General features: G+C 43.8%; 1 protein-coding gene across 2 annotated transcripts in view; it reads right to left on the bottom strand.

The window, feature by feature from the left end:
• The window catches only part of cwc27 (CWC27 spliceosome associated cyclophilin), a 276041-nt gene that overhangs the window by 77050 nt on the left and 173020 nt on the right, over positions 1 to 25971 (bottom strand). For both annotated transcript variants that reach the window (XM_038791030.1, XM_038791029.1), the window contains exon 11: positions 15676 to 15776. In XM_038791030.1, coding sequence (XP_038646958.1) covers positions 15676 to 15776 — 101 coding nt within the window. The remainder of the gene's footprint in view (positions 1 to 15675; positions 15777 to 25971) is intronic.

Genomic DNA, 25971 nt, shown 5'->3' with positions numbered 1-25971 from the left:
ACCAAAATTCACTAGACTCTGGGGTGGTCCCGGTGGATTGGAAATTAGCAAACGTGACGCCACTGTTTAAAAAAGGAGGTAGGCAGAAAGCAGGAAATTATAAGCCAGTGAGTTTAACTTCGGTAATAGGGAAGATGCTGGAATCTATCATCAAGGAAGAAATTGCGAGGCATCTGGATAGAAATTGTCCCATTGGGCAGACGCAGCATGGGTTCGTTAAAGGCAGGTCATGCCTAACTAATTTAGTGGAATTTTTTGAGGACATTACCAGTGCAGTAGATAACGGGGAGCCGATGGATGTGGTATATCTGGATTTCCAGAAAGCCTTTGACAAGGTGCCACACAAAAGGTTGCTGCATAAGATAAAGATGCATGGCATTAAGGGTAAAGTAGTAGCATGGATAGAGGATTGGTTAATTAATAGAAAGCAAAGAGTTGGGATAAATGGGTGTTTCTCTGGTTGGCAATCAGTAGCTAGTGGTGTCCCTCAGGGATCCAGGTTGGGCCCACAATTGTTCACAATTTACATTGATGATTTGGAGTTGGGGACCAAGGGCAATGTGTCCAAGTTTGCAGATGACACTAAGATGAGTGGTAAAGCGAAAAGTGCAGAGGATACTGGAAGTCTGCAGAGGGATTTGGATAGGTTAAGTGAATGGGCTCGGGTCTGGCAGATGGAATACAATGTTGACAAATGTGAGGTTATCCATTTTGGTAGGAATAACAGCAAACGGGATTATTATTTAAACGATAAAATATTAAAGCATGCCGCTGTTCAGAGAGACTTGGGTGTGCTAGTGCATGAGTCACAGAAGGTTGGTTTACAAGTGCAACAGGTGATTAAGAAGGCAAATGGAATTTTGTCCTTCATTGCTAGAGGGATGGAGTTTAAGACTAGGGAGGTTATGTTGCAATTGTATAAGGTGTTAGTGCGGCCACACCTGGAGTATTGTGTTCAGTTTTGGTCTCCTTACTTGAGAAAGGACGTACTGGCGCTGGAGGGTGTGCAGAGGAGATTCACTAGGTTAATCCCAGAGCTGAAGGGGTTGGATTATGAGGAGAGGTTGAGTAGACTAGGACTGTACTCGTTGGAATTTAGAAGGATGAGGGGGGATCTTATAGAAACATTTAAAATTATGAAGGGAATAGATAGGATAGATGCGGGCAGGTTGTTTCCACTGGCGGGTGACAGCAGAACTAGGGGGCATAGCCTCAAAATAAGGGGAAGTAGATTTAGGACTGAGTTTAGGAGGAACTTCTTCACCCAAAGGGTTGTGAATCTATGGAATTCCTTGCCCAGTGAAGCAGTTGAGGCTCCTTCATTACATGTTTTTAAGGTAAAGATAGATAGTTTTTTGAAGAATAAAGGGATTAAGGGTTATGATGTTCGGGCCGGAAAGTGGGGCTGAGTCCACAAAAGATCAGCCATGATCTTATTGAATGGCGGAGCAGGCTCGAGGGGCCGGATGGCCTACTCCTGCTCCTAGTTCTTATGTTCTTATGTTCTTATATCCTAAATTGCAGATAGGGTTATTAGCATGGTCAGGCCAGATGTCTCATACCTGCAAGGGTGAACAGCAGCACCTGTTGTTACTCTTACAACAATCTCACTTATCTGCAATGCAGGAGATGCAGTTCAGGAAGATCTCCTCAAAAACATAACTGCTGTTCCTAAAAGAATTAGCAAGTCATCCCCCCAATGATTGATTACATGCTCTCACTGACATTCTGGGTCTTTTACTAATCTTACAGCAGAATCCACATCTGTTCTCAGTCTGCTGGAACTAGTAAGTTACTAGCTAGGTTTAATTTCTGAGTGAAGCATGTTTGCTCCCTCAGCTTGGCAGGGCAAGGGTGTGAGGGAGGTCTGGCTGAGCTCCTTAACAAGGGAATTTCCTGGCCTCTTTTCCATGGGGTGAAATCCGAGTGGAAGTGGGTAATGCCCAATCTCTAAGCCGTGCATGTGTGCGGCCACACATAAGTTGGGATGTGTTGCACAGAGAACAAACAGGCCATGGACAAATAATGTTCCTTTTAAGATTGGTTTGGCTTTATTCTATACGAATCCCTTCCAGCAGTTAATCCAAGGTGTATCCGGGGTGGAATTTTCAGTTCATTTATATTTTATCCAAATCATATGGAATAAAAATTAAAGATGGAAAATTGTCAATATTTCTTTCATTTATCATGCAGGCATTTTAGTTATGATTATTTTTGCTTGGTATATGTGTGAGAATGGCAAAGCAGGGTTTATTAAACATACCAAGTTGCCCAGAGAGTATTAAAAGGCAAGCACAAAGTGTGAGAGCGGAGTCACATGTATCTGTACCAGATGACAATGGCAGGTTCTCTTCACTGAAGGATAACTGTGAAACATGAAAATGAAAAAATGAAAATCGCTTATTGTCACAAGTAGGATTCAAATGAAGTTACTGTGAAAATCCCCTAGTCGCCACATTCTGGCGCCTGCTCGGGGAGCCTGGTACGGGAAATGAACCTTGCTGCTGGCCTGCCTTGGTCTGCTTTAACAGCCAGCTCTTTAGCCCTGTGCTAAACCAGCCCCATTTAAACATTTAAGTGTTTGTACCGATCAATTTGTTTAAAACACCCAATCTTTTAGGAGAAGCTTGGTGGTGTTGTCATTGGTAATCCAGAAACAAGGGGTAATATAGATTTGAATCCCACTATGGTAGATGGTGAAATTTGAATCCAATAAAAGATGGGGTTGGATTCTCTATTTTTGGGACTATGACCCCCATATCATCATGAAAACTGTGGGGCGAGATTCTCCGCAAATGCGGAGAATCGTAAAGGCTGCCGTGGGACAGGCCGTGACTCACGGCAGCCTTCACGCCCACTTCCAGGGCTGATTCTCCCCCCCCCAGGCGGGGCTAGGAGCGCGGCCCCGTGGGTCACAGCGGCGCGGCCTTGACGACGGTCGTCAAGGCCGCACGTCAAGCGTTACGCCGGCTGACGCGGCCGATGACGTCAGCCGCGCATACGCAGGTTGGACAGCGCCAACCTGCACATGCGCAGTTGGCGTCTTTTCCCTCAGCCGCCCGGCAAGACGTGGCGGCTTGATCTTGTGGGGCGGCGGAGGGAAAAGGGTGCGTCTGTTACGGATGCACGGCCCGCGATCGGTGCCCACCGATCGCGGGCCTATGCCCCCCTTGGCACGGCCGTGCCAATCGGGCTCCCAGATGCCCCAAACGGGCATCTGGCGCCCATTTCACGACGGCAGCGAGCAGGTGTGTTTGCTGCCGTATTGAAATGGGCGCGACGGCCCGGCCGCTCGGCCCATTAGCCTCGGAAAATCGGTGCTCGCCTTAAAATACGGCGAGCGGCGATTCGTGGCGTGGGGGGAGAATAGCGGGAGGGCGTGAAAAATGTCGTGAGGCCCTCCCGCTATTCTCCCACGCAGGGGGGGCGGAGAATCGCGCCAGTGATCTTTTACACCAGGAAAATTGGCAACAAAAGGCCACAGATTCACTGTCTAGCAGGCAGGTTGTCGGTAGCTCGCAGCTCCAGCTCCCTTACGGCCCACCGTACTTCTGGGTCACAGACCGCGCATTCGCACGGCAGTGGCCTCCAGCGGTCTCACTGTGCTCGATGGCAGACTCAGCCCGCGGACCTGGATCACCGAAATAGTGCCCCGCATAGTTTGCTCACCTGACCTGGACCGCCCGCACACAGGCGGCTGGTTTAGCACAGTGGGCTAAACAGCTGGCGTGTAATGTAGAACAATGCCAGCAGCGCGGGTTCAATTCCCATACCGGCCTCTCTGAACAGGCGCCGGAATGTGGCGACTAGGAACTTTTCACAGTAAATTCATTGAAGCCTACTTATGACAATAAGCGATTATTGTTATTATTACATAGCCCCCAGTTCCAAGTGAAGCCCCCCCTGCCCTCCAATCGGCCATCCCCCGACTGTGGCTGAGTCCGCAGCCGCCACGCGAGGTTCCCGAATGGCAGGACCAGATTAGAACCACACCGTCAGGAAGTCGGCCGGTTGGGGACGGAGAATAGCAGGACGGGCCTCAGGCAATGGCCTGAGATGGTGGATACTCCCTGAGTACGTGCTTTTTGAGGGGCGGAGAATAGCGGAACCAGCGTCGGTCTCTATTTCGTGCTGGAAAACGGATTCTCCGCCCCGTCGCCGAACACGATTTCGGCATCGGGGTGCAGAGAATTCAGTCCATGGAATTTAAAAGTCTAATAATGTCCATGAGATGATTGTCGTAACAACCCATTTAGGTATACTGATGTCCTTTAAGGAAGGAAATCTAACAGCTTTACCTGGTTTGGCTTACATGAGAATCCAGACCCACACCAAGTGGTTGACTCTTAAATGCCCTCTGAGATAGCCTGGCAGGCCACTCAGTTCAAGGACAGTTAGGGATAGGCAACAAATGCTGGCCCAGCTAGCGACACCAGAATCCAATGAATGAATAAAAAATAAATCAGGCAATTTATATGGTTATTTAATCAAGGCCATTAATTATTCCTGATTTCTTGAATTCAATTTGTTTAGTCGGCTAGTCTAGCGCCATAAAGGAATTGGACAACTGATTCAAACTTCCAATTCTTACAGAATCAGAGTTTAATGATCATCTGTTGTATAATTTAGAAAAAGCATTAGGAGTTTCAAATCTTTATAATCCTTTTGTGTTAATGAAAGCTTTGAAACATGTTAGCTGTGCATTACTGCGCCCAATTTAACATGTGAATTAAACTTAAAAGTTATCCAAATACCTTACTGACAATCTTTTGGGTTTTTCCCTCAGGATTTAAAGCATACACCGCAAATCAGTTTGAAAAGTCAGTTTGTCAAGTATACTCAGATATTTCTCATAAGGTTGGTGGGGTCAAATATCTTCAGAAAATAGTCATTATTTTTAATTATATAAAAATAATCTAAAAACATTGCAATGTAAGAATGATATTAATGTTAAAAATATTAGATATAAAAGGGTGATTTTATTTGTGATCCTCAATTATCGTAATAATGCAGATCTACCACTCTGAAAGACAATATTTAAGTGTATAACGTCGGGACTGCTGGACAAAAAAGATCAAGTTCTATCTAATTCCCTTTCGAACATCCTGGTAAGTGCATGATACAATGATAATGGAGTAGTTAACTAATCACAGCATTCAGTTAATTAGTCTAACCAAACCCAGATATCAAGAGAGGAAACTCCCAGTGATGGAGATCTTTTGGAATTCTTGTTCCAAAATCACCTCATCCTTCAAAGCATGCTACGCCACCATGTGACATTCTCAAACACCTCATGTAAAATATCCAAAAATTGTACTTTCTGGAAGTTATTTATTGCATTTTCATTTGAATTAATCAACAGTAACCACTTCAACAACCTCCCTATGGAGTCTGTTCCTCAGATTAATGACTTGCTTACTGAAATGTGGCCCTGATATTTACTTGAAGATGCTTTGAAAACCAGGGTTCCAAAACCAGGAAAACGTAATATCACTGTGTCTGCAATGAGCTTTTAAAATCAGCAAGCACATTTTATTTCCGAGATTGCAATCCAACATGTGGCAGCAGGCATAATGTTAAACCGCATGATACAATCATAACTCCAGTACTTAAAAGGTGAATCCAGAGATGTAATTTGGAGAAGCTGGAGTTTGAAAAAAGAAAATGTGGGACAATGGACTCCAGATGGGCAACCCTTTGCCTCATTTGATTTGATACTGTGTTCAGTGAGGAGCTGAAGAGGTAGTTCTCTCGTAATGGGAGCAAGGAATCTGCTGCTCCCACATAGCTAGAGGTAATAAGGAAGTCAAACACTCATGGATTCAGTGAAGGAAGAGCTTTGATGATTGGTAGCTAGGGAATGAAGTTTGGATCGGGGACTGAAAACAATGGCTTCAATTTTCCTACTATTCTTTTTAAGGTATTTTTATTCAGCAAATTTTCAACAATTTTACAATACAATATCCCAGAGAGGCCCCCCCTATCCTCAAACCCCCGTCCCTTCCCTCGACAGTCAACCGTAACTAACTCCCAAAAATGCATGTGAACATCCCAACAATTGTAGAACTCATCACTTGCCCCCCCACCCTCAGAGCAAACATTATCTTTTCCAGGGTCAGAAACCCGCCATGCTGAGGCACAGGACGGAAGAGCTGACCTCCACCCCAACAAGACCCACCTACGAGCAATCAGCAAGGGGAAGGCCAAAACTTCTGCCCTGCACCAGCCTGCAGCTCCGGCCAGTCCAACACCCTGAATATGGCTTCTAGGGGACCGGGCTCCATGTCCACATGTAAAACCCCCAAAATGGTGCGGTGCACGGTCCTCCAAAACCTTTCCAGCTTCGGGCAGGACTAAAACATGGAGATGTAATGGCCCTTAATAAACAGTCTGCTTTAAGTTTATCATAACATTGAGACTGTCTGTGCATTTCCAACATTTTCTATTTTTATTTGAGATTTCTAGTAATTCCAATTTTGTGTCCTTCTTATGTTCGTCAGACTGAATCCCTTCCCAAGTGGGTGTGTATTCACAGTTCAAAGGTTTCCTCAAATTAGCTCAAATTTGGAAGTTTCACCTAGTTTTCCAAGAAATGTCACACTGACACTGTAAGAAATATTCACTTAGTTAACAGTAAATATCAGTCAAATAAGCGGTTCCCTTAACATGTAACTTAGTGATGAGGTGATTGATGCAAAAGTGATAAATTATTTTATTTCCAAACTGGATGACCATTACTTCAATGAGCATAAAATGTTTCAAATGAAAACAACTTGTAATGAATTCAATAAATAAATATGCACAATTAACTTTGCAAAAAATGATTACACTGAAACCGTGATAAATTGAGTTTTCATATTTCAAATCTGGTGACTTGTTTGTCAATAATGCTTCTGGAGGACTCAGTTGCACAGTGGGTCTGTCAGGAACCAATGTGACATGGGTTTGGGCAGGCACGAGTTGCAAAACTTTTTAAATTTATCTCCATCACTATGATTGAGGCAATCTAATTAGCTGCCTCTGGCACAGTAGCACAGTGGTTAGCATGGTTACTTCTCAGCTCCAGGGTCCCAGGTTCGATTCCCAACATGGGTCACTGTCTGTGCGGAGTCTGCGCATTCTCCCCGTGTCTGCGTGGGTTTCCTCCGGGTGCTCGAGTTTCCTCCCACTGTCCAAAGATGTGCAGGTTAGGTGGATTGGCCATGATAAATTGCCCTTAGAGTTCAAAAAGGTTAGGTGGGGCCATCACTTTGGTCTGAATTAAACGTAGGCATAGAACACCTTACGGACCAAGCAGAGTCCTGGATTGCACACACTGACTCAAGATTCCTAATTATGTAGAAGACAAACTCACTGACTGCACAGCTTGAGATATGGCAATGAAGCAGCATAATTGGATATTTATCACCAACAGAGTTGGAGTATGATGTGGAGATGCCGGCATTGGACTAGGGTGAGCACAGTAAGAAGTCTTACAACACCAGGTTAAAGTCCAACATGTTTGTTTCAAACACTAGCTTTCGGAGCACTACTCCTTCCTCAGGTGAATGATTCACCTGAGGAAGGAGCAGTGCTCCGAAAGCTAGTGTTTGAAACAAACATGTTGGACTTTAACCTGGTGTTGTAAGACTTCTTACTGAGTTGGAGTAAGCATAGATTAATCATAGTAACGAGAATCAGAGAATTGTAAGATGCAGTTGTGTCTAAACAAACTAAGTCACTAAGTCCTTAAAGTATGAAATGTTTTTGAAAATAAGTCATTGTTTTTTAAAATAAATTCAGAGTATCCAATTTATTTTTTCCAACTAAGGGGCAATTTAGCGTGGCTAATTCACCTACCCTGCACATCTTTTGGGTTGTGGTGGCGAAACCCATGCAAACACGGGGAGAATGTGCAAACTCCACATGGACAGTGACCCAGAGCTGGGATCAAACCTGGGACCTTGTCGCCATGAGGCAGCAGCACTAACCACTGTGTCACCATGCTGCCCTGAAAATATGTCATTGTTGTTCTCTAGGCAAACACAGCAGTAAATATGCACACAACAAGGTTTCACAAATAACAGAAAACAGGACTTGCATTAATGTAAATTCCTTTGATAATCTCAGGATATCCCAAAGCACTTTACAGACAGTCAAGTACTTTTGAAATGTAATCACTATTATAACATAGGAAACGTGCCAGCCAATTTTCATACATTAAGTTCCCATAAACAGCAATATGGTAAGTGTTTCAGTGACATTGATTGAAGCATAAATGTTGGTCAGGGCACCAAATGCTTTTCTTTGAAATTATGCCATGGGATCTTTCACCCACCTCAGTCCCCCCCACCCGCCCCGTGTGCGGATGAGCCTTGGTTTAACATCTAATCTGAAAGACAGCACTTCCAACAGTGCAGAACTCCCTCTGTACTATCGTGGGACAGTGCAGGACCCTCCCTGTAGTGTTGTTGGACCTGAACCCATAATCTTTGAACTCAGAAACAAGTGTTAGCAATGAGCCACAGCTAATACATGCAAATAGCAAATTGGATGATCTAGTAATATGTTTTTGATGGTTTTGGTTGAGGGGAAATAATAGTCAGCTGACCTGGAGAAGTCCTGCTCTTTTGAAAACGTTCCATGGAACCTTTATCAAAACAGACCTTCCTTTCAGTTTAAAGTTTCATCCAAAGGACAGTACGTCTGAAAATGCAACACCTCTGTACATAAAAATCCTTCTGTGATGCTTGAGCCCATAACCCTCTGACTCAGGTAAGGATACTACAAACTGAGCAAACTAACCTTTATCAGAAAAAAGCCTTCTTTACCCAGTAATAAATGGTTAGAATAATCTACCAAACAAGGTAATAAAACAAAAACATTGAGGTTATACAAAATATGATTATATGTCATGATGGGACAACTGATGTGCCCAAGAAGAATGATTTTTTAACTCTTGAGAGAAGGCCATAATTCCAAAATTGATGCAACACTTCAAATTTAACAATTTAAAAATACAAGGCAAAGCAATGAATACATTTAGGTCCAAAGGAGTTGCAGATTTTGATAGTTACTAAGCTGAAATAAATTCGAAGAGCTGGATCTACCAATACCAACAGTGCAAATGTTCAGATTTTCACCGCTATTATGCATTGGGACATGCACACAGGTGTGACAATTGCACGAGAAGTTTAAATTTCCAAAGAGGAGATTTGCATTTCCTAGACCTCTCTGAAAATGTCTTTTACACTGACCCTAGTATTTCCAGATTTTGGTGTAGTTCTGATTAACAGTGGCCCAAACCCATCTACCTCTCCTTCACCTCACTGACTACCCACCCTACCGATTGCCCAGCTCCTGATTACCGACACTCATTCCTCTGACTACACAACCCCTAACTGCCCTCAGCCATCCTCTTAAGACTTTTAAAACGTACTGAACATGGCAGCTGGTAGAAAGTGGGTGTGGCCTCTCCGATGCTCAACTTCACCATTGCTCTCTGTGGGTGAATGTGTCCAGGGATCGCTATTACAGCCTGGACAAGCAGACCCAGCTGGAAGGATGGAAAAAGATAAGGCCATAATTATCTTTGTAATCAGCAGCAATTGTCCTAGCATCGCTAGTGATCGGAAGATCTGGCCCGTTGTTTTTGGCCTTTGAGGCTGGCCAACTGCTTTAGACTGCTGTATGCACCTGTCTGCAGAACTCGTTACATCCAACCCCAGCCCAATAGTTTTGGGAATCTACATAAAAGGCTGAAGTACGGTCGATTTCCTACACTACAACATTTTGTATTTGTACATATGGCCGTGAGATAAGCTTCAACAGATGTAACAATCATTTGGGACAAAATTAATAGTCACATGGACAAACGGGTTTATGTATTAAAAACCTGTGGAAATTTGTCAAGGGAAAATTGTGTTTAACCAACTTGCTGGAATTTTTTGAAGAGGTAAAAGAGATGGTTGATGAGGGCAATGATGTGGTGTATATGGATTTCCAAATGGCATTTGATACAGTGCTGCACATCAGACTTGGGACCAAAGTTATAGCACATGAATAATAGGGACAGTAGAAACATGCATACGAAATTGGATGAGTGACAGGAAACAAAGAGTAGTGCTAAATGGATGGTTTTGAGGCTGGAGAAAGGTTTTGCAGGGGAGATTCCCTGGGGTCAGTGTTGGCACCGTTGCTATTTCTATTAATGAACAAAACCTTGGTGTACAGTGTACAATTTCAAAATTTACGGATGATACAAAACTTGGATGCATTTTAAACTGTGAGGAAAATAATGCTGAACTTGAAAAGAACATAGACAAGTTGGTGGAATGGACAGACAAGTGGCAGATGAAGTTAAATGTGGAGATTTATTTTAGTGGGAAGAACATGGAAAGACAATAATAAATGATGCAACTCTGAAGGGTGTGCAACAGAGGGACCTGGGTATATATGTGCATAAGTCATTAAAGGGGCAGTTTGAGCGTACAGTTAATATAGCGCACAGTATCCTAGGCTTTATTAATAGGGCCATAAGACCACAGGAGCACGCTGAACTTGTATAAAACATTTGTTCAGGCTCAGATGGATTGCATTTGGAAAAATATGGAAGGCTTTGGAGAGGATGCAGAAAAGATTCACGATAACGTTTCCAGGGATGGGGGCCTTCAGTTAAGAAGTTAGATTGGAGAAATGTAGGTTGTTTTACTTAGAGGAGACAGCTGAGAGGAGATTTGACAATCTCAAAATTATGAGGGGTCTGAAAAGAGCAGATAGGGAGAAACTGTTTCCCTTCGTGAGTGGATTGAGAATGAGAGGGAAAAAATGTAAGTAATTGGCAAAAGAAGCAAAAGAGTTGGGTTTCCTCCCACAGTCCAAAGATATACAGGTTACGTGAGGTTGTGGGGATAGGGTGGGGTGAGAGGGACTAGGTTGTGTGCTCTTTCAGAGGGTCAGTGCAGACTTAATGGGCTCCTTCTGCACCTTTGGGATTCTACGGAACTGATTTCTTCTTGCATCCCAAATTTTATGTTCTTATATAATTGTTTGAGGAATATTCATGAAATTACTCACGGACAAAATAAATGGCTCAATTTTAAGTCCCTCCGCTTGCTGAAAACCAGTTGGGGTAGAGAGTAATCAAAATGAAGCTGAGGCACTTTCTCAGTTCTTCCCTGCCCTGATCTGGCTGGCTACACTTTTTAATTGCAGCGGGTAAGAATAACTACAGCAAGTCATTGGGGTCCTTTTTATATATGCAGTTTGAGCTCCAAACTACCATTTCAATCTGATATCTCAGTGAGGAGCAGTGTTGGCTTTGTGCTTAGGCAAATCTACTGAGAACAGCAAGACTAGAAGATGCCTATAGAAGTAAGTTTTAGGTTTTTTTTGTTACCTTGTGGGCCAAGAGAATCTGTCGTGCTTTTTTGGACCCCACAAGAAAACTTTTGGCCCACAGGATTCAACTCCCACCTATGATTCCCCTCCTACAGCACTTATCCTGTGACAGGGACTGTATCCTTCCTTACTGAGCAGTGGTTTCCCATTGCTTGATTTTAACAACTGTGCAGCACCTGCCCGCCCTTCTTGTTCAGAAAGGTGGTAAACAACAGTTCATTTTGCTATATTTCCATCTGGGTGTTAAATTCAAGCCCAAGGTTTTTTTTTCTGCTCTCTGATTGTTAATTACTTCCTCTCTCTTAATTTACTTTTCACTCTCTGCCTCTTCTATTTTCTGTATGTCTGTACTGTTGTTGAATTCCCCATACAAAGTTTATCTCTGCTGTTCTTTGAATCTCTTCCTTGATTTATTTTGCCATTGGGACATTTAGGGCAGAATTCTCTGAAAATGGGGCTATGCCCCCACGCCCGTGCGAAAATGGGCGCGAAACACTCAGGTCTTTTTTCTAGAAAATCCAGAGTGATTCTCCGTTTTGAAGGGGGGCTTTCAGGGCCCCGGAGTCCTCCACACAGCTGCGGCTGCTGATATGGGGCCCTGCACTTCCGGCTGCCAGTCCGCGCATGCTACATGGTGAACCCACACAGCAAGCCGGCCCCAACAATATAGGCCCCCCCAGATCATGTGCGCCCACTGATCGGTGGCCCCCGATCACGCGCCTGGCCACCCTGGAGGCCCCACCCCAGAGACGGATTTCCCTGCCTCCCCACCAGTGCGGCCGCGGACTGGGTCCGCAGCCACCACTCCGATCTCCCGCTGGATGGAACCACAAGTGAGCCACACCGGCGGGAACATGGCCAGCTGCCGACGGAGAATCGCCGCGGAGGCCTCTTTCAATGGCTCCCGACCTGTGCCATGTCAGCTGTGCGCGTGCGACTGGCGGAGATTCTCCGGTCTGCGGAAGGCTTTGGACCCGATCACGGACCTGACGTCCCATTCTCCGCCCTCAAGCCGAGCGCGATTCCGGAGCAGAGCTCGGAGAATCCCGCCCCAGAAGAGAGAATTGTGCCTCTTGCTCTGTAGAAGTTGCATAAATTATCTTTTCGGATATAAAGAAGAAATTGGAACAGGAACTTGGGCTTGGAGATAGCAATATGCTCAGGGACTTACCTATGTGCACAGAAACATATGAATAACCATACACATGCAGAAACCTGTTCTTACAAAAAATAATTTCACATTATGTGTGATCCCGACTTGCTGTTTAATCTCGCACTCTGCAAGTTCAGGAACACAGGAACAGCAGTAGGCCTATTAGCCCCTTGAGTTGGGTCAGCCATTTAATCAGATCAGGCTGATCTGTATCTTAGGTTCTCTGACCTGACTTGATTCACAACACTCAATTCCATTGTGAAACAAAAATCAATCTGTTTCTAAAATGTCAACTGACCATGCGTCAACAGCTTTTCAGAGTAGAATGTTCCACATTTCCACAATGCTCTGCATGAAGAAATGTTTTTGGACCACGCCTGAACAGTCTAGCTCTAATTTTAAGTTTATGCCTCTTGTTCTGGACACCCCCGCCAAAGGAAGTAGTTTCTGTCCACCTTACAAATTCCTTCCATCAACTTAAAAACCTCAATTTTGATATTCAGGGAGAATACAAGCCTAGCTTATGCAACCTATCCTCATACTTTAATAATTTTAGACCTAGTATAATTCTGGTGAATATGTGATGCACTGCCGTGACTGCATCTTCCTTCACATGCCCCATCTTACCAATTGACCAGAGCGGCACGGTGGCGTAGTGGTTAACAGTGCTGCCTCATGGCGTCGAGGAGCTGGGTTTAATCCCAGCCCCGGGTCACTGTCCCTGTGGAGTTTGCACATTCTCCCAGTGTCTGCATGGGTCTCACCCCCACAACCCAAAGATGTGCAGGGTAGGTGGATTGGCCACACTAAATTGCCCCTTAATTGGAAAAATAAGAATTGGGTTCTCGAAATTTTAAAACAAATCTTACCAATTGGACCATTAGTTTTACACACTGCTCCATTCACCACAGACCTTCACAGCCTAACAACAATATCTATCAACCACAGTTCATACCTCACATTCATACCCTCACAGATTAGCACAAATGCAAACTGCATACACATCTTACAGCTTACATGCAGTGGCAACTGTTCAATCATGGCATATTAGCTAAATACATGACACCACATTCATTGACACTTTTCATTCTCTCTTGCAGCGCATAAGTAGCAGCACCTAACTGGTTGGATCAGGCATAGCTGCATGTGCTCATCCTCTTGGATGGGGTGATGCTGACCATCATTATTGGAGTGGCTGTCATTGAGAAAGTGGCTGGCAGTGAGGCTGAAACCATCAAGGTTGAAGGTACATTCCTGCCTCATCCACTTTCTCAAATCTCACTTGACCCTCATCTGATAATGTTATGCTTTACAATCTACAGATGATGTAGTCATGCACCTTTGCTTTCCCTCATTCCTTCACCCCAAGCCTGACCTCCTGCATTTTTACTTAGATATCCAAGAATTCCTGCATGGCCAGGCAGTGGTGCAGAAGGCTGAAAGCCCAGATGATGAAGAGACTGAGGAAGAGAAAATATCATTATTCAATCTGACAAGTGCAACCGCAATCCACTGGCAGTAGATATAGAGGGTAGTACAGAGATGGGATGTTCAAGTGGTGAGTTACCAGGCTCAATTCAAAGTGAAGTTCAGGGGAGAATGTCAGGAGTAGCACTAGACATTCCTAAAATTAGGTTGAAACTTTGTGGACTTACAAAACACAATTACATGCGTGCTAAACAATGGAAGCAGCATGTGATAGACAGAGCTAAGAAATCCCTGCCACAGTCACTTGTGAATGGCAGTGGACAAATAAACAACAAATATCCCCACCCTGAAAGGCAGGGATCATTGCAATAGACAAGGCGGAAGCATTTGCAACTGTCTTGTGTTAAAAGTGCCGAATAGGTGACTCCTCCTGAGGTCCCCAGCATTGCTGATTGTAGTCTTCAGCCAATTTGATTCACTCCACTTGACATCAAGAGATGACCGATGACACTGGATGCAGCAAAGGCTATGGGCCCAAACAACATCTTGCAGTAGTAACGAAGACTTGTGCTCCAGAAATAGCTGCACCCCTTACCAAATTGTTGTGGAGTACAGCAACAACATTGGTATCTACACAACAAAGCGGAAAATTGATCAGATATGTCAAGACAAATCTAATCACTACTGCCCATTAGTCTACTATTGATCATCAACAAAGTGATGGAAGGTTGTCATCAACAGTGCTGTCAAGCAGCACTTAAATATCAATAACATGCTCCGCGGTGCTCAGTTTGGGCTCAAATGTCTGTCAACATCTGCCTGGAGAGTCGTAGCCTCCTTCAGACTAATTCTCAGACTTTCCTAGGTAGCTCTATCTTTGGCGGTAGGTAACATACTGAAATCATGGACTTTAGAATCATAGAATTCCTACTGTGCAGAAGGAGTCCATTTGGCCTGTCGAGCTGCAGCCTTCCTTGTGCTCAGGTTTCCTCCCCAAAAACTTATTTGTCATCCTTACCCCCTACTCCTGTGTCCCAAAGCATTAAATTGGCGCTTCCTGCCCACTGCACTGCACCGATGACACCTATCTATAATTGGACCAGTCCCCTCTCAGCTGTTCACCTTTTTATGTAGCGGCCATGACTGGCTCTACACTCTGTGCCTGTCTTCTTTCTCAACTGGTCTGCCCCAATCATGGTGTGCAGTCTATGCACCCCGGGAAAATGTCATTTTAACAAGCTCCTAATGTGCTCTTCAAACACCTTAATTGGCCTCTGAATGGATTGGGTGAGATCGCTGACGCTGCCATCCCTTCACCCTGAAACTGGATGTCCCTGTACACAATATCGCAAAACTAGCATGCCAGCGAGGAGTATTCTTTGCAGTTTGGGTCACCCAATCTGTGTCAATCTCCCCAAATTACAGAAAACTGCATTGTGAACAAGAATGCAGCATACTAAATTAAAAGAAATACAAGTAAGTCACTGCTGAATAGATGGCGGCAGATGCTTCATTAGTGAACTACTTGTTTTTGATTTTAACACCCGAGTGGGAATGTATAAATGGACAGGGTGCTCGTCTAGATGCAGTAGCAGGGAAATTCAGCCAATTATAAACTGCTGAACCACAGTACCATGCCTTTGCTGATTTCCGGAACAACAGTCATACAAATCTGAAACCTCAGCAATAGTTTTAAGCATGCTCTTAATGTTTACCTTGTGGCTCTTCTTCTTCCTTTATAAGAATTTCTGGCTTCTTCTGTTTTGCTGCCAATATTTCACGCTTTAGCTGACGTGCTTCTTTGCGTAGCTCTTCACTGCATGAAAACAATATTTACATTAGCATATAATTTGCTCTGCAATAAAACCAACTATAACAGGTTCCAAGCAGATACTTAGAAATTCAGAGCTTAAACAAAGAGAATGTGGTTATTAGAAACATGAGCCACCATTTACAACCATGAATTCAAGAAATATTAGTTTCGACTTTGATGCAAGGCGTTCGCTACTTTATCTCAAAGAAAGTCTCACTGAGGGAACTAGCAATCATGTAGCAAGAACTTTAACCTCTTCTGCAACACAATAGATTATTTAATAGGGATTCCCTGTGTTGAGTGTAATGATGTTACCAAGCTGTTCAAGGAGCCAATCACATTCAAGAGTTCTCACAGAGCAGAATAAAGATTGGGACATTGCATGGCGTGAAGGGAGAACCTGAAATTACCCCTTAACACTAGTCCTCAATTTCCGATTAAACAAAAAGCAAAAGACATCCAGCTCTCAATCCAGTTTACAATTATCGGGGCATAGAGTAATACATAGAACATATAGTGCAGAAGGAGACCATTCGGCCCATCGAGTCTGCACCGACCCACTTAAGCCCTCACTTCCACCCTATCCCCGGAACCCAATAACCTCTCCTAATCCTTTTGGACAATAAAGGCAATTTAGCATGGCCAATCCGCCTAACCTTCATGTCTTTGGACTGTGGGAGGAAACCGGAGCACCCGGAGGAAACCCATGCAGACACAGGGAGAACATGCAGACTGCGCACAGACAGTGACCCAGCGGGGAATCAAACCTGGGACCCTGGTGCTGTGAAGCCACAGTGTTAGTCACTGTGCTTTATAAAACAGATTTGGCTCCGGTTGGAACCCCTTCAGACTCTGGCTGCTTCAACTAGGTTGCTTCAGCTTCTTCCTTGTCTTCAGACAAGACTGCTCTGCTTTAAAATATTATTACTCTTTTTGTTTTAACTACCTACTTGGAATGAATTGTGGACTCAACAGTCAGGCCAATCAGAACTCAGCTCTTCTCTCTCTCAAAGCTTCTCCAAACTCACTGACTGTCTGCCTTTCATGGCCCCACCCAGAAATGATCTCACCTCCCCAAGTTAAATATTTTTTTCCATGGTCCAAAAACACATTAACTCCCCAGGAACTTCCCCAATCAAACTATTGTGTATTAACCCAGACTGAAAAACATATTCTTCATCAATATCATCTTCTGGCTGCTAAGGACACCCAGGTTCTGCAAACAGAATTATTTAATAAACCTGACAACTGCAGTCAAACACATACTAACTTGAAGGCTTTTAACTCTCAGCTGTCCCAATATTTAGAAGAAAATATTCTTAAAATCCTCCAAACTGTACCTTTTGTTGCCCTATTATGTATTTTCTTTTATTTCCTTTTCTTTTCATGTACTTAATGATCTGTTGAGCTGCTCGCAGCAATATACTTTTCACTGTACCTTGGTACTCGTGACAATAAACAAAATCCAATCCAATCACCACATAGTTAATCACAATGTGGACAAATGATTTTTTAAAAAATAAATATTTTTTATTCCCCTATTTCACATTTTCTTGAAAACTTACACCCACCAACAAACAGTAAACGGTAACGAATACAATATCAATCCCCTTCTCAACAACAACAATCCCAACCTCCCACCAACCCCCAAACAGCCCGCATGACAACATAAACATTAAATAAAAAACAAAAAGGAGTCAGGAATCGCCCATAGTCACCATTAATAGATATGGTCCACCCCCCAACATGGCCTAACCCCCCGCTAATATTCAAGGCCACCAATCCCCAAAAGTGTACAATGAATGACACTCATGAATTGTAGAATCTCCCCATCCCCCCTCCCAGGCTCCTCCCCTCCACTTCATCTCGAAAACACCTCACCCAGTATCGGTCCCCTCCCCCAACTTTTCATCCCGGCTAGGCTCATCAAAACCTGTTCTACCAGGCTCTGATAGCCTCAGCACCTCCCCCACCATACTACCATTCACTGGCCAGCTTAAACCAGCCAGTGTGGAGGCCCCTGCCCCGGCCTCACTCCCCTCCCCACTTCCTGGTCACAGGAAAACAAAGAAATCCCCTTTAACACACAACTACAGTGTAAACACAGAAACCCCAAAGAACCATCATTGCAAAAGAAAATTCCAACTCTTACCTTGTCCAAATATTCAATGTTCACTCATTTAGCACATTTATTACATGCAGTGAAAAAAATAAAGCAACATACACTCCTACAAATCCCCTACCCTCAGTAGAAGACTAATCCTCAGTCCCAGTTCTCACTTCTGCCCCAGTCCTTCTGCCTTCACAAACACCTCCGCTGCTTCCACGGTCTCAAAAACGTCTTTGGATTTGTAGGTCACCTTCAACTTAGCTGAGTACACTATGCCGCACCGAACCCTGCTGTTATACAGTGCCGTCTTCACTTGGCCGAAGGCCGCCCACCTCCTCGCCAACGCCACAGTAAAATCCTTGTATATACGTATACCAGCTCCAGCCTACTGCACCTCCCGCTTCTACTTTGCCCAACATAGGACCTTCTCCTTCACGCGGTACCTACGGAAACAAATAGTCACTGCTCTTGGCGGCTCATTCGCCTTTGGTATAGGCCTCCACGTCCTATGAGCCCGATCCAGTTCGTACCGAGAGGGATCTTCCCCCTCCCCCGACAGCTCCGCCAACATCTTGTCAAAATACTCCGTCGGCCTCGAGTCTTTACCCCTTCGGGCAGACCCACGATCCTCAGATTTCGCTGCCTAGATCTGTTTTCCAAGTCCTCCATTTTGGCTCGGAGACCCTTTTTGGCCTCCACCACCCTCTGCAGCTCCTTACCCATCGAGGTGAGTTGATCACTGTGTTGCGACAATGCTTCTTCCACTTTCTTCAGTGTCTCATCCTGCTCCCGCACCTCGGCCGCTGCTCTCGATACCGCCGCCCTCACCGAGGCAATCGCCTCCTCTACCAGCACCTTCAATACCGCTACCATCTCCTTCCTCATCACCTCCATGTGCTTTGCGAACTGTTTTTCAAGTTCTATGACCATCACCTCGGTCATCTTTTCTGCCGTGAGCAGTGCGCCTCACCCGGCGACCCAGCCTCCGCCTTCCTTCCAGTTCCTGAGCTGACCCTTCCACTCGACGGTGAACCTTCATTAGCCCCCTTCTTCACGGCCATTTTCCTTTGGGCTTTGGACAGCTTTCTTCCTTATGTCTTCCTGCACTTATTTAACCAAAAATTTCCCCTGGGACCGGACATTAAATTTTAAAACGTCAAGCCTCGAGCAGGAGCCCTCCAATGTGCGCCCTCCTACATGCCGCCACCGGAAGTCATGTAGACACATAATAACATACCATAAATAGAACATTATTTTTTTCAGGGCTAGATCTCTTGCTCAACAAAAGTTATTACTCATATCACTGTTGAAGACCCAGTGTCGCCTGCACACCAGTAATCCAGATCTTGATGTGCAGGAATCATTCTTCTTTTACAACAATCGCCTGGATTTTGCAACGGGACTAACAAGAAAGCTATCAGCATCCAATATTACTGAAGGGTAAATAGGACTGCAACTTCTAACATCTGCATATGTGCAGCTAAACATGGATTTGCTCTGCTTATCTCTTCACTATATTGGTACCTCGTTGAGACTCGTCATTCAAACATAAAGGACTCAAGGTTGTGGTACTGACTCAAACTAGTACTGAAAAAATGAGGCATGACCATTGTAATGTAAGTGAATATTAAACACCATGTTAGGTACAAATTACATGTCTTGGCACAGAAATATTTATCTTTAAAAGTGTGGGGTCACATTCCTACAGATTTTAATTAGCATTAGAGATTTTTGTAAAAATGAAAAACAACTTTATTTTTAAAATTTCTCTTAATTGCATATTTCTTTTCCTTTGTTTTGATGCATAATTTTACATTGAATTCAATATTTTAACCTACAGTTCTTGGATTAGACTGAGTTTTTCTAATCTTTAATCGTGTTGGTTTGTCATGCTATTGCTTCTGATATAGATTCCAGATCCCTGTGGAGGATTAGATTCCTGATGACCCATAAATGGCCAAGCAAAGGCGCACAAAAGGTTTATGGGTGCTATAAGCATGTTGAGTGCCATTATTTTGCCACTGACTGCAAAATCAAGTTGTAGGTAATTGTGAAGACACTAGATGCATCCAGGACGGGACATACAGTCTATTAATTGTTGGAAAAAACCTAAGTGTAAATATCAAAATACACTTAAAACAACTGTTTCTGGGATAATGAGAATTGAACCGGATTTGCTGCATACAGAAATGCATAACACAAGCTGAAAGACCTCTACTTGTGTTTGGCATTGAAGAAAGAAATAACGCCAACTAAAAATCAAAACACGTTGAATTAATTACCACTTCCAACCTCAACACATTATAATCACTGGCTTTTACTATTTAACGTAAAAAGCTTCCATCTGTGACAATCATAATCCATACAGTTCCCGCAGGGTGCTCACCATTTAACCTCTTGCTTTTATCAAAAGACCTTCAACTAGCACCATTCATTCTAATGGAAACATTTTTTCTAAAGAGGGCAAAGTTTAATTATTTCACTGTATATCAGTGTAAGGCTGTAACAATAACTGCAATTATACATTCGTCTCATCTAGCTACTCCTTCCAAAAGAACACCTACAATCTGCATCATTTTTCAACTTCTCCAACTAACTTAATCTTTATAGAGTAATGACTAATGATGGAAATAAATTCCAAGAAAAAAATTCAGAAAGGAATTCTCCCAGCCGAGTCAGAACACAAATTCAACAATAGATCATCTACATTAATCAATTATGAGCAATGGCATTTTTGGGATATCCTCATGATCCTACTCGGCTCTGAACACTTATGCTGAAAGGATTATTTGATCCATGTGTAAATTTATCCTCAAAAATCTGAATACTATCCTTAACCAGACATTGATCCATTATTGTAAACAGATTATTTAACATTACATTCATTTAATCTATAAACTAACCTGCTAATCAAGCCAATTTTCTACTCACATATTCTGGTTCCCCAATCATAATAATGCATACCTTTTGATTGTGTCCTCTTTCAATTTTCTTTCCAGCAGCAAAATCAAGACCAATTCTGTGACCAGGTTACTAATGCAGTCAGGAAGAGGATGGACATATTTTTTTTCAACTATATAAGAAAGTAACCTTGCACTCTCAACAAGGTGGCATGGTTGGAAACAACTGGGGAGGTTGAGAAGCAGGTAATTGAGCCCAGGTCATGGATGTAATGTAGGAATCAGATTGCTGATCTAATCAGGTCAGGTAAACTAAACATATTTGCTGATTCAACTACACTCTGTGCTTTGAGCCATTCGCTCTATGTTGCAAAGTAATAATAATAATAATCCTTATTATTTTCACAAGTAGGCTTACATTAAAACTGCAATGAAGTTACTGTGAAAATCCCCTAGCCACCACAGTCCGGCGCCTGTTCGGATACACTGAGGGAGAATTCAGAATGTCCAATTCACCTAACAAGCACGTCGTTCGGGACATATAGAAGGAAACCGGAGCACCTGGAGGAATCCCACGCAGACACGAGGAGAACGTGCAGACTCCACATTGATAGTGACCCAAGCCGGGAATCGAACCTGGGTCCCTGCCGCTGTGAAGCAACAGTGTTAAACACTATGCTACCATGCCTTTTCCATTATGCTACCATGCCCCCCTATTTTCCAACCTACCTGATATGCTGAGTACTCTTAAAGGCCTGTGTGGCTGCCAAGGCAGGCCAGCAGCACGGTTCAATTCCCGTACCAGCCTCCCCGAACAGGTGCCGGAATGTGGTGATTAGGGGCTTTTCACAGTAACTTCATTGAAGCCTACTCGTGACAAAAGCGATTTTTATTTAATTTCATTGGCAAACAAACAAAAATAGTGAAACTCCCTCTGAAGACCCAGAGGAAATCCATGGAGACATGGGGAGAACATGCAGACTCTGCAAACTGACCCAAGTGGGAATCGAACTTGGGGACCTGGCACTGTGAAGCAACAGTGCTAACCATTGTGCTACATCCATCTGTGTCATCATCAGTCCCTTGAAATGAGATTTCATGATTCATCTGTCCTCAGATGACTCAGCAGCCTATCCTGGAGCCACAGAACTTTTGGCAGAAGAAAGGAAGGTCCTGGAGTTCTGTTTTCATCACTTCCCTGCAGCAGCGTTTAGGTAGTAAGATTCAGACTATGTTGCGGCTTGTTGGATGAGGCAGCGCCATATGTCACGGTTAGCGGTACGTTTTTCAACTGGGCATTGCCCCTTTTCAATGAGGCCTTCAGACTGTCCTAAAACTGGATTTTCTGTCGGCAGGATCCTCCGTTTCACCAGCAGCGCCCGCATGTGGATTTGCTGACGTCGTGGGGGTGACCACAATGGGAACCTCATTGGCCAGCTGCTGGGATGGAGGATCCCGCAGCCTGCAAGGGCATCCCGCACCAGAAAACGATGTGGCGGGATGGAAAATCTCTGTCCTCCATGGGATTGGGTGCCACCCTTAAGATGTGAAAAGAGAATCTGCTTTGGACATCAATTATATGGCATGTGGGTACAGTGACCAGACCAGCAGAGATGATTTAACATGATATTGGCTGCGATCCTGGAGGAATTGACTTCCGTGAGGATTTTGGAGTTTGTTTGCCTGTCTTCCCACTTGACTTTGAGTCCCCTGTGGAGAGGTCGCCAGTAGAAATTTTCCAGTGCCTAGAGGTGTCTTTAGTGAAGTGACTCAAGTCTCACTGTCATATAATGGTGGTGACAACAAAAGCCTTGCATTCTAAAGCCTTTGTTCTTTTATGAAGACCTGCTTGTTTTTAATTTTTGGATGGCTGTGTCAACATAGCTGATTCTGTGCTGGACCACTTCAATAGTGACCTTTTGAGAAAGGTAAATGTCAATAAAGGAGAAGTGTTCAATGACTTCTAAAGTCTCCTTATTAGCAACAATGGCTGGAGATGTCGGTGCTTGTCCAGGGATGACTGATGAAGGATTTTGATCTTGCTGATGTTGAGTGAGACACCAACCCTTTTACATGCCGAGTTGAAGATGTTGAGGGTGGCCGGAATGTTGCTTGCTGTATGGGCCAGAACTGCCCAATCGTTGGAAATTGTAAGTTACGCATATGCGAGGATCACATTAGTCTTGGCTCCCAACCTGTTGAGGTTGATAAGCTTCAGTTGAATCATAGAATTTACAGTGCAGAAGGAGGCCATTCGGCCCATCGAGTCTGCACCGGCTCTTTTGAAAGAGCACCCTACCCAAGCACACCCCCCACCCTATCCCCATAACCCAGTAACCCCACCCAACACTAAGGGCAATTTTGGACACTAAGGGCAATTTAGCATGGCCAATCCACCTAACCTGCACATCTTTGGACTGTGGGAGGAAACCGAGCACCCTGAGGAAATCCACGCACACACGGGGAGAACGTGAAGACTCGGCACAGACAGTGACCCAAGCCGGGAATCGAACCTGGGACCCTGGAGCTGTGAAGCAATTGTGCTAACCACTATGCTACCGTGCTGTTGAGTCGAAACTCAATCATGGTGGCTTGTGAAAGTTGGTCATGAATGAGTTCTATGACCAAACTGATGTAGAAAGTGAAGAGAGCTGGCGAATCATGGAGCCTTACTTGACGCCCATTTGGATATAAACAAGGATGCACAGATGCTGAGGGCAAAGACAGCCATGGATTGGATTTGTTTATTGTCACATGTACCAAGGTACAGTGAAAAGTATTGTTCTGCGTGCAGTTCAGACAGATTGTTCCGTACATGAAAGAAAACACATAGGGCAAACATAAAATGCACAATATAAATACATAGATACAGGCATTGGGTGAAGCACACAGGAGTGTAGTACTACTCAGTAGAGAAGATGTGTGAAGCGATCAGATCACTCCATTAAGTGGGTCGTTTAGGGGACTGGTAACAGCGGGTAAGAAGCTATTTTTGAATCGTACTTGGTCTCAGACTTTTGTATCTCCTACCCGATGGAAGAAATTGGAAGAGTGAATAAGCCGGGTGGGAGGGGTTTTTGATTATGCTACCCGCTTTCCCAAGGCAGAGGGAGGTGTAGACAGAGTCAATGGATGGTTTATGTGATGGACTAGGCAGCGTTCATGACTCTCTGTGGTTTCGTACGGTCTTGGGCTGAGCAGTTACCATACAGGCTGTGATGCAGTCAGATAGGATTATTTCTACGGTGCATCTGTAAAAGTTGGTAAGATCAATATGGACATGCAAAATTTTCTTAGTTTCCTGAGACAGTATAGATGCTGTTGTGCTTTCTTGGTCGTAGCGTCGATGTAGGTGGATCAGCACATTTTGTTGGTGATGTGCACACCTAGGAATTTGAAGCTGTCAAACATCTCCACCTCGGACGCTATCTTCCTGGCCCTACACTTACCCCTGGAGCATCTCAACAACAAGGACTCCTACATTAGACTCCTATTTATTGACTACAGCTCCGCCTTCAACACCATAATCCCAGACAAGCTCGTATCAAAGCTCCAAAACCTAGGACTTGGCTCCTTACTCTGCAACTGGATCCTTGACTTTCTGACGCATAGACCACAACCATTAAGGATAAAAACCTCCTTCGCAATAGTCTTAAATACCAGGGTCCCGCAAGGCTGTGTACTTTGCCCCCGACTATACTCCCTATACACACACAACTGCGTGGCAAAATTTGGCTCCAACTATATCTACACGTTTGCTGATGATTCGACCATAGTGGGCCGGATCTCGAATAACGACGAGTCAGAATACAGGAGGGTGATAGAGAACCTAGTGGAGTGGTGTAACGACAACAATCTCTCCTTCAATGTCAGCAAAACTAAAGAGTTGGTCGTTGACTTCAGGAAGCAAAGTACCGTTGTCTGCATCAACGGGGGCCGGATGGTGGTAAATTTCTTAAATGTTGTTGAGAGCCACACTCATCCAGGCAAGTGGTTGTCAGACAAGCAGTCCGATAGTCAAACAATAGTGGAGTCAAGAGAGCTGGTGATGAAGGCAAGCCAGGTGTTGTCAGTGTACATATATATGCTAATAGTAATTTTCGGAGGATCTCACAGAGGGGATAGGTGCAGATAAGAAATAGGATGGTGTCAAGGATAGATCCCATCAGAAATAATGGCGTGGGAGTGGTATTAGAAGCCATGGCAAGTCATACTCTGGCTACAATCAGATAGGTAAGAATGGTAATCAGAGAGTACAGTCCTATCTGGTTGGTCAACAGTCTAGAGTTGCTGGAGGAAGATTGTGTGGACAATCTTGGCAAAGGCCACAGACAGGTTGAGAAGGACAATGAGGGATAGTTTATAATTGACAAGTGACTGTGAAATATCTCATGGCTGGATTTGACCAGGAATAGGGTTTGAGGAGGAGCAGGAGAACTTTACTGCCGTTGCAATCAATATTTATCCCCCAACTCACACCACCAAAACTGTCTGTTCCATTTACCTCACTGGTGTTTGTTGGTCCTTGCTGTGTGCAAATTAGCTGCCACATTTGCCTACAAAACAGTGATTACACTTCAAAAAAATTCACTGCTGTGAAGCACTTTTTCTGGAAATGTGAAATATATTGTTTATGTGTAAGTTTGTTAATTTCCTCTACAATAAAAGTAATGAGATTCAATAGTTTTGGTGTAAAATTTAAAACTTGTGAGAGATTTTGATGTTAAGTTTATTTTGGTGCATTATATGACATTTTAGCATATACTTAATTGTTATTTCTTCAGCTTGAGGATATATTATTTAAAAATAGCTTCATTTAATACTTTTAACAGAAAAATATCACAAGATGCTTCATAGAACTTTAGTCAGACAAAAAATGTTAAGCATTCTTCCTTTATGATCAGTCGGGGTATTTTCTAATCTATGTTGAATTTAATTACTTTATCAAAGAGGTTTATTGATTGTTATTAGAAATAAAATCTATTGGAATTATATATATGAAAATGGGGGACCTAAAAGTGTGCTTTCAGGTGAACCTGACTTCCAGCCTTCATTCCTGGCTTTGCAATCTGTTGTACTCTTTAATAATAATTCACGAGACTTTTCACATTTCTGATTCCAAAAATCTGACTCATCTATCGGAAAGTTTTGCTGTTGGTTGGGATGACCTGCCTGCTCAGAGGGAGTT

The sequence above is a fragment of the Scyliorhinus canicula genome, chromosome 3 (assembly GCF_902713615.1).
Source record: "Scyliorhinus canicula chromosome 3, sScyCan1.1, whole genome shotgun sequence".
In the NCBI taxonomy this organism is placed as follows: Eukaryota; Metazoa; Chordata; class Chondrichthyes; order Carcharhiniformes; family Scyliorhinidae; genus Scyliorhinus; species Scyliorhinus canicula.
This window is presented reverse-complemented; position numbering and strand designations above follow the sequence as displayed.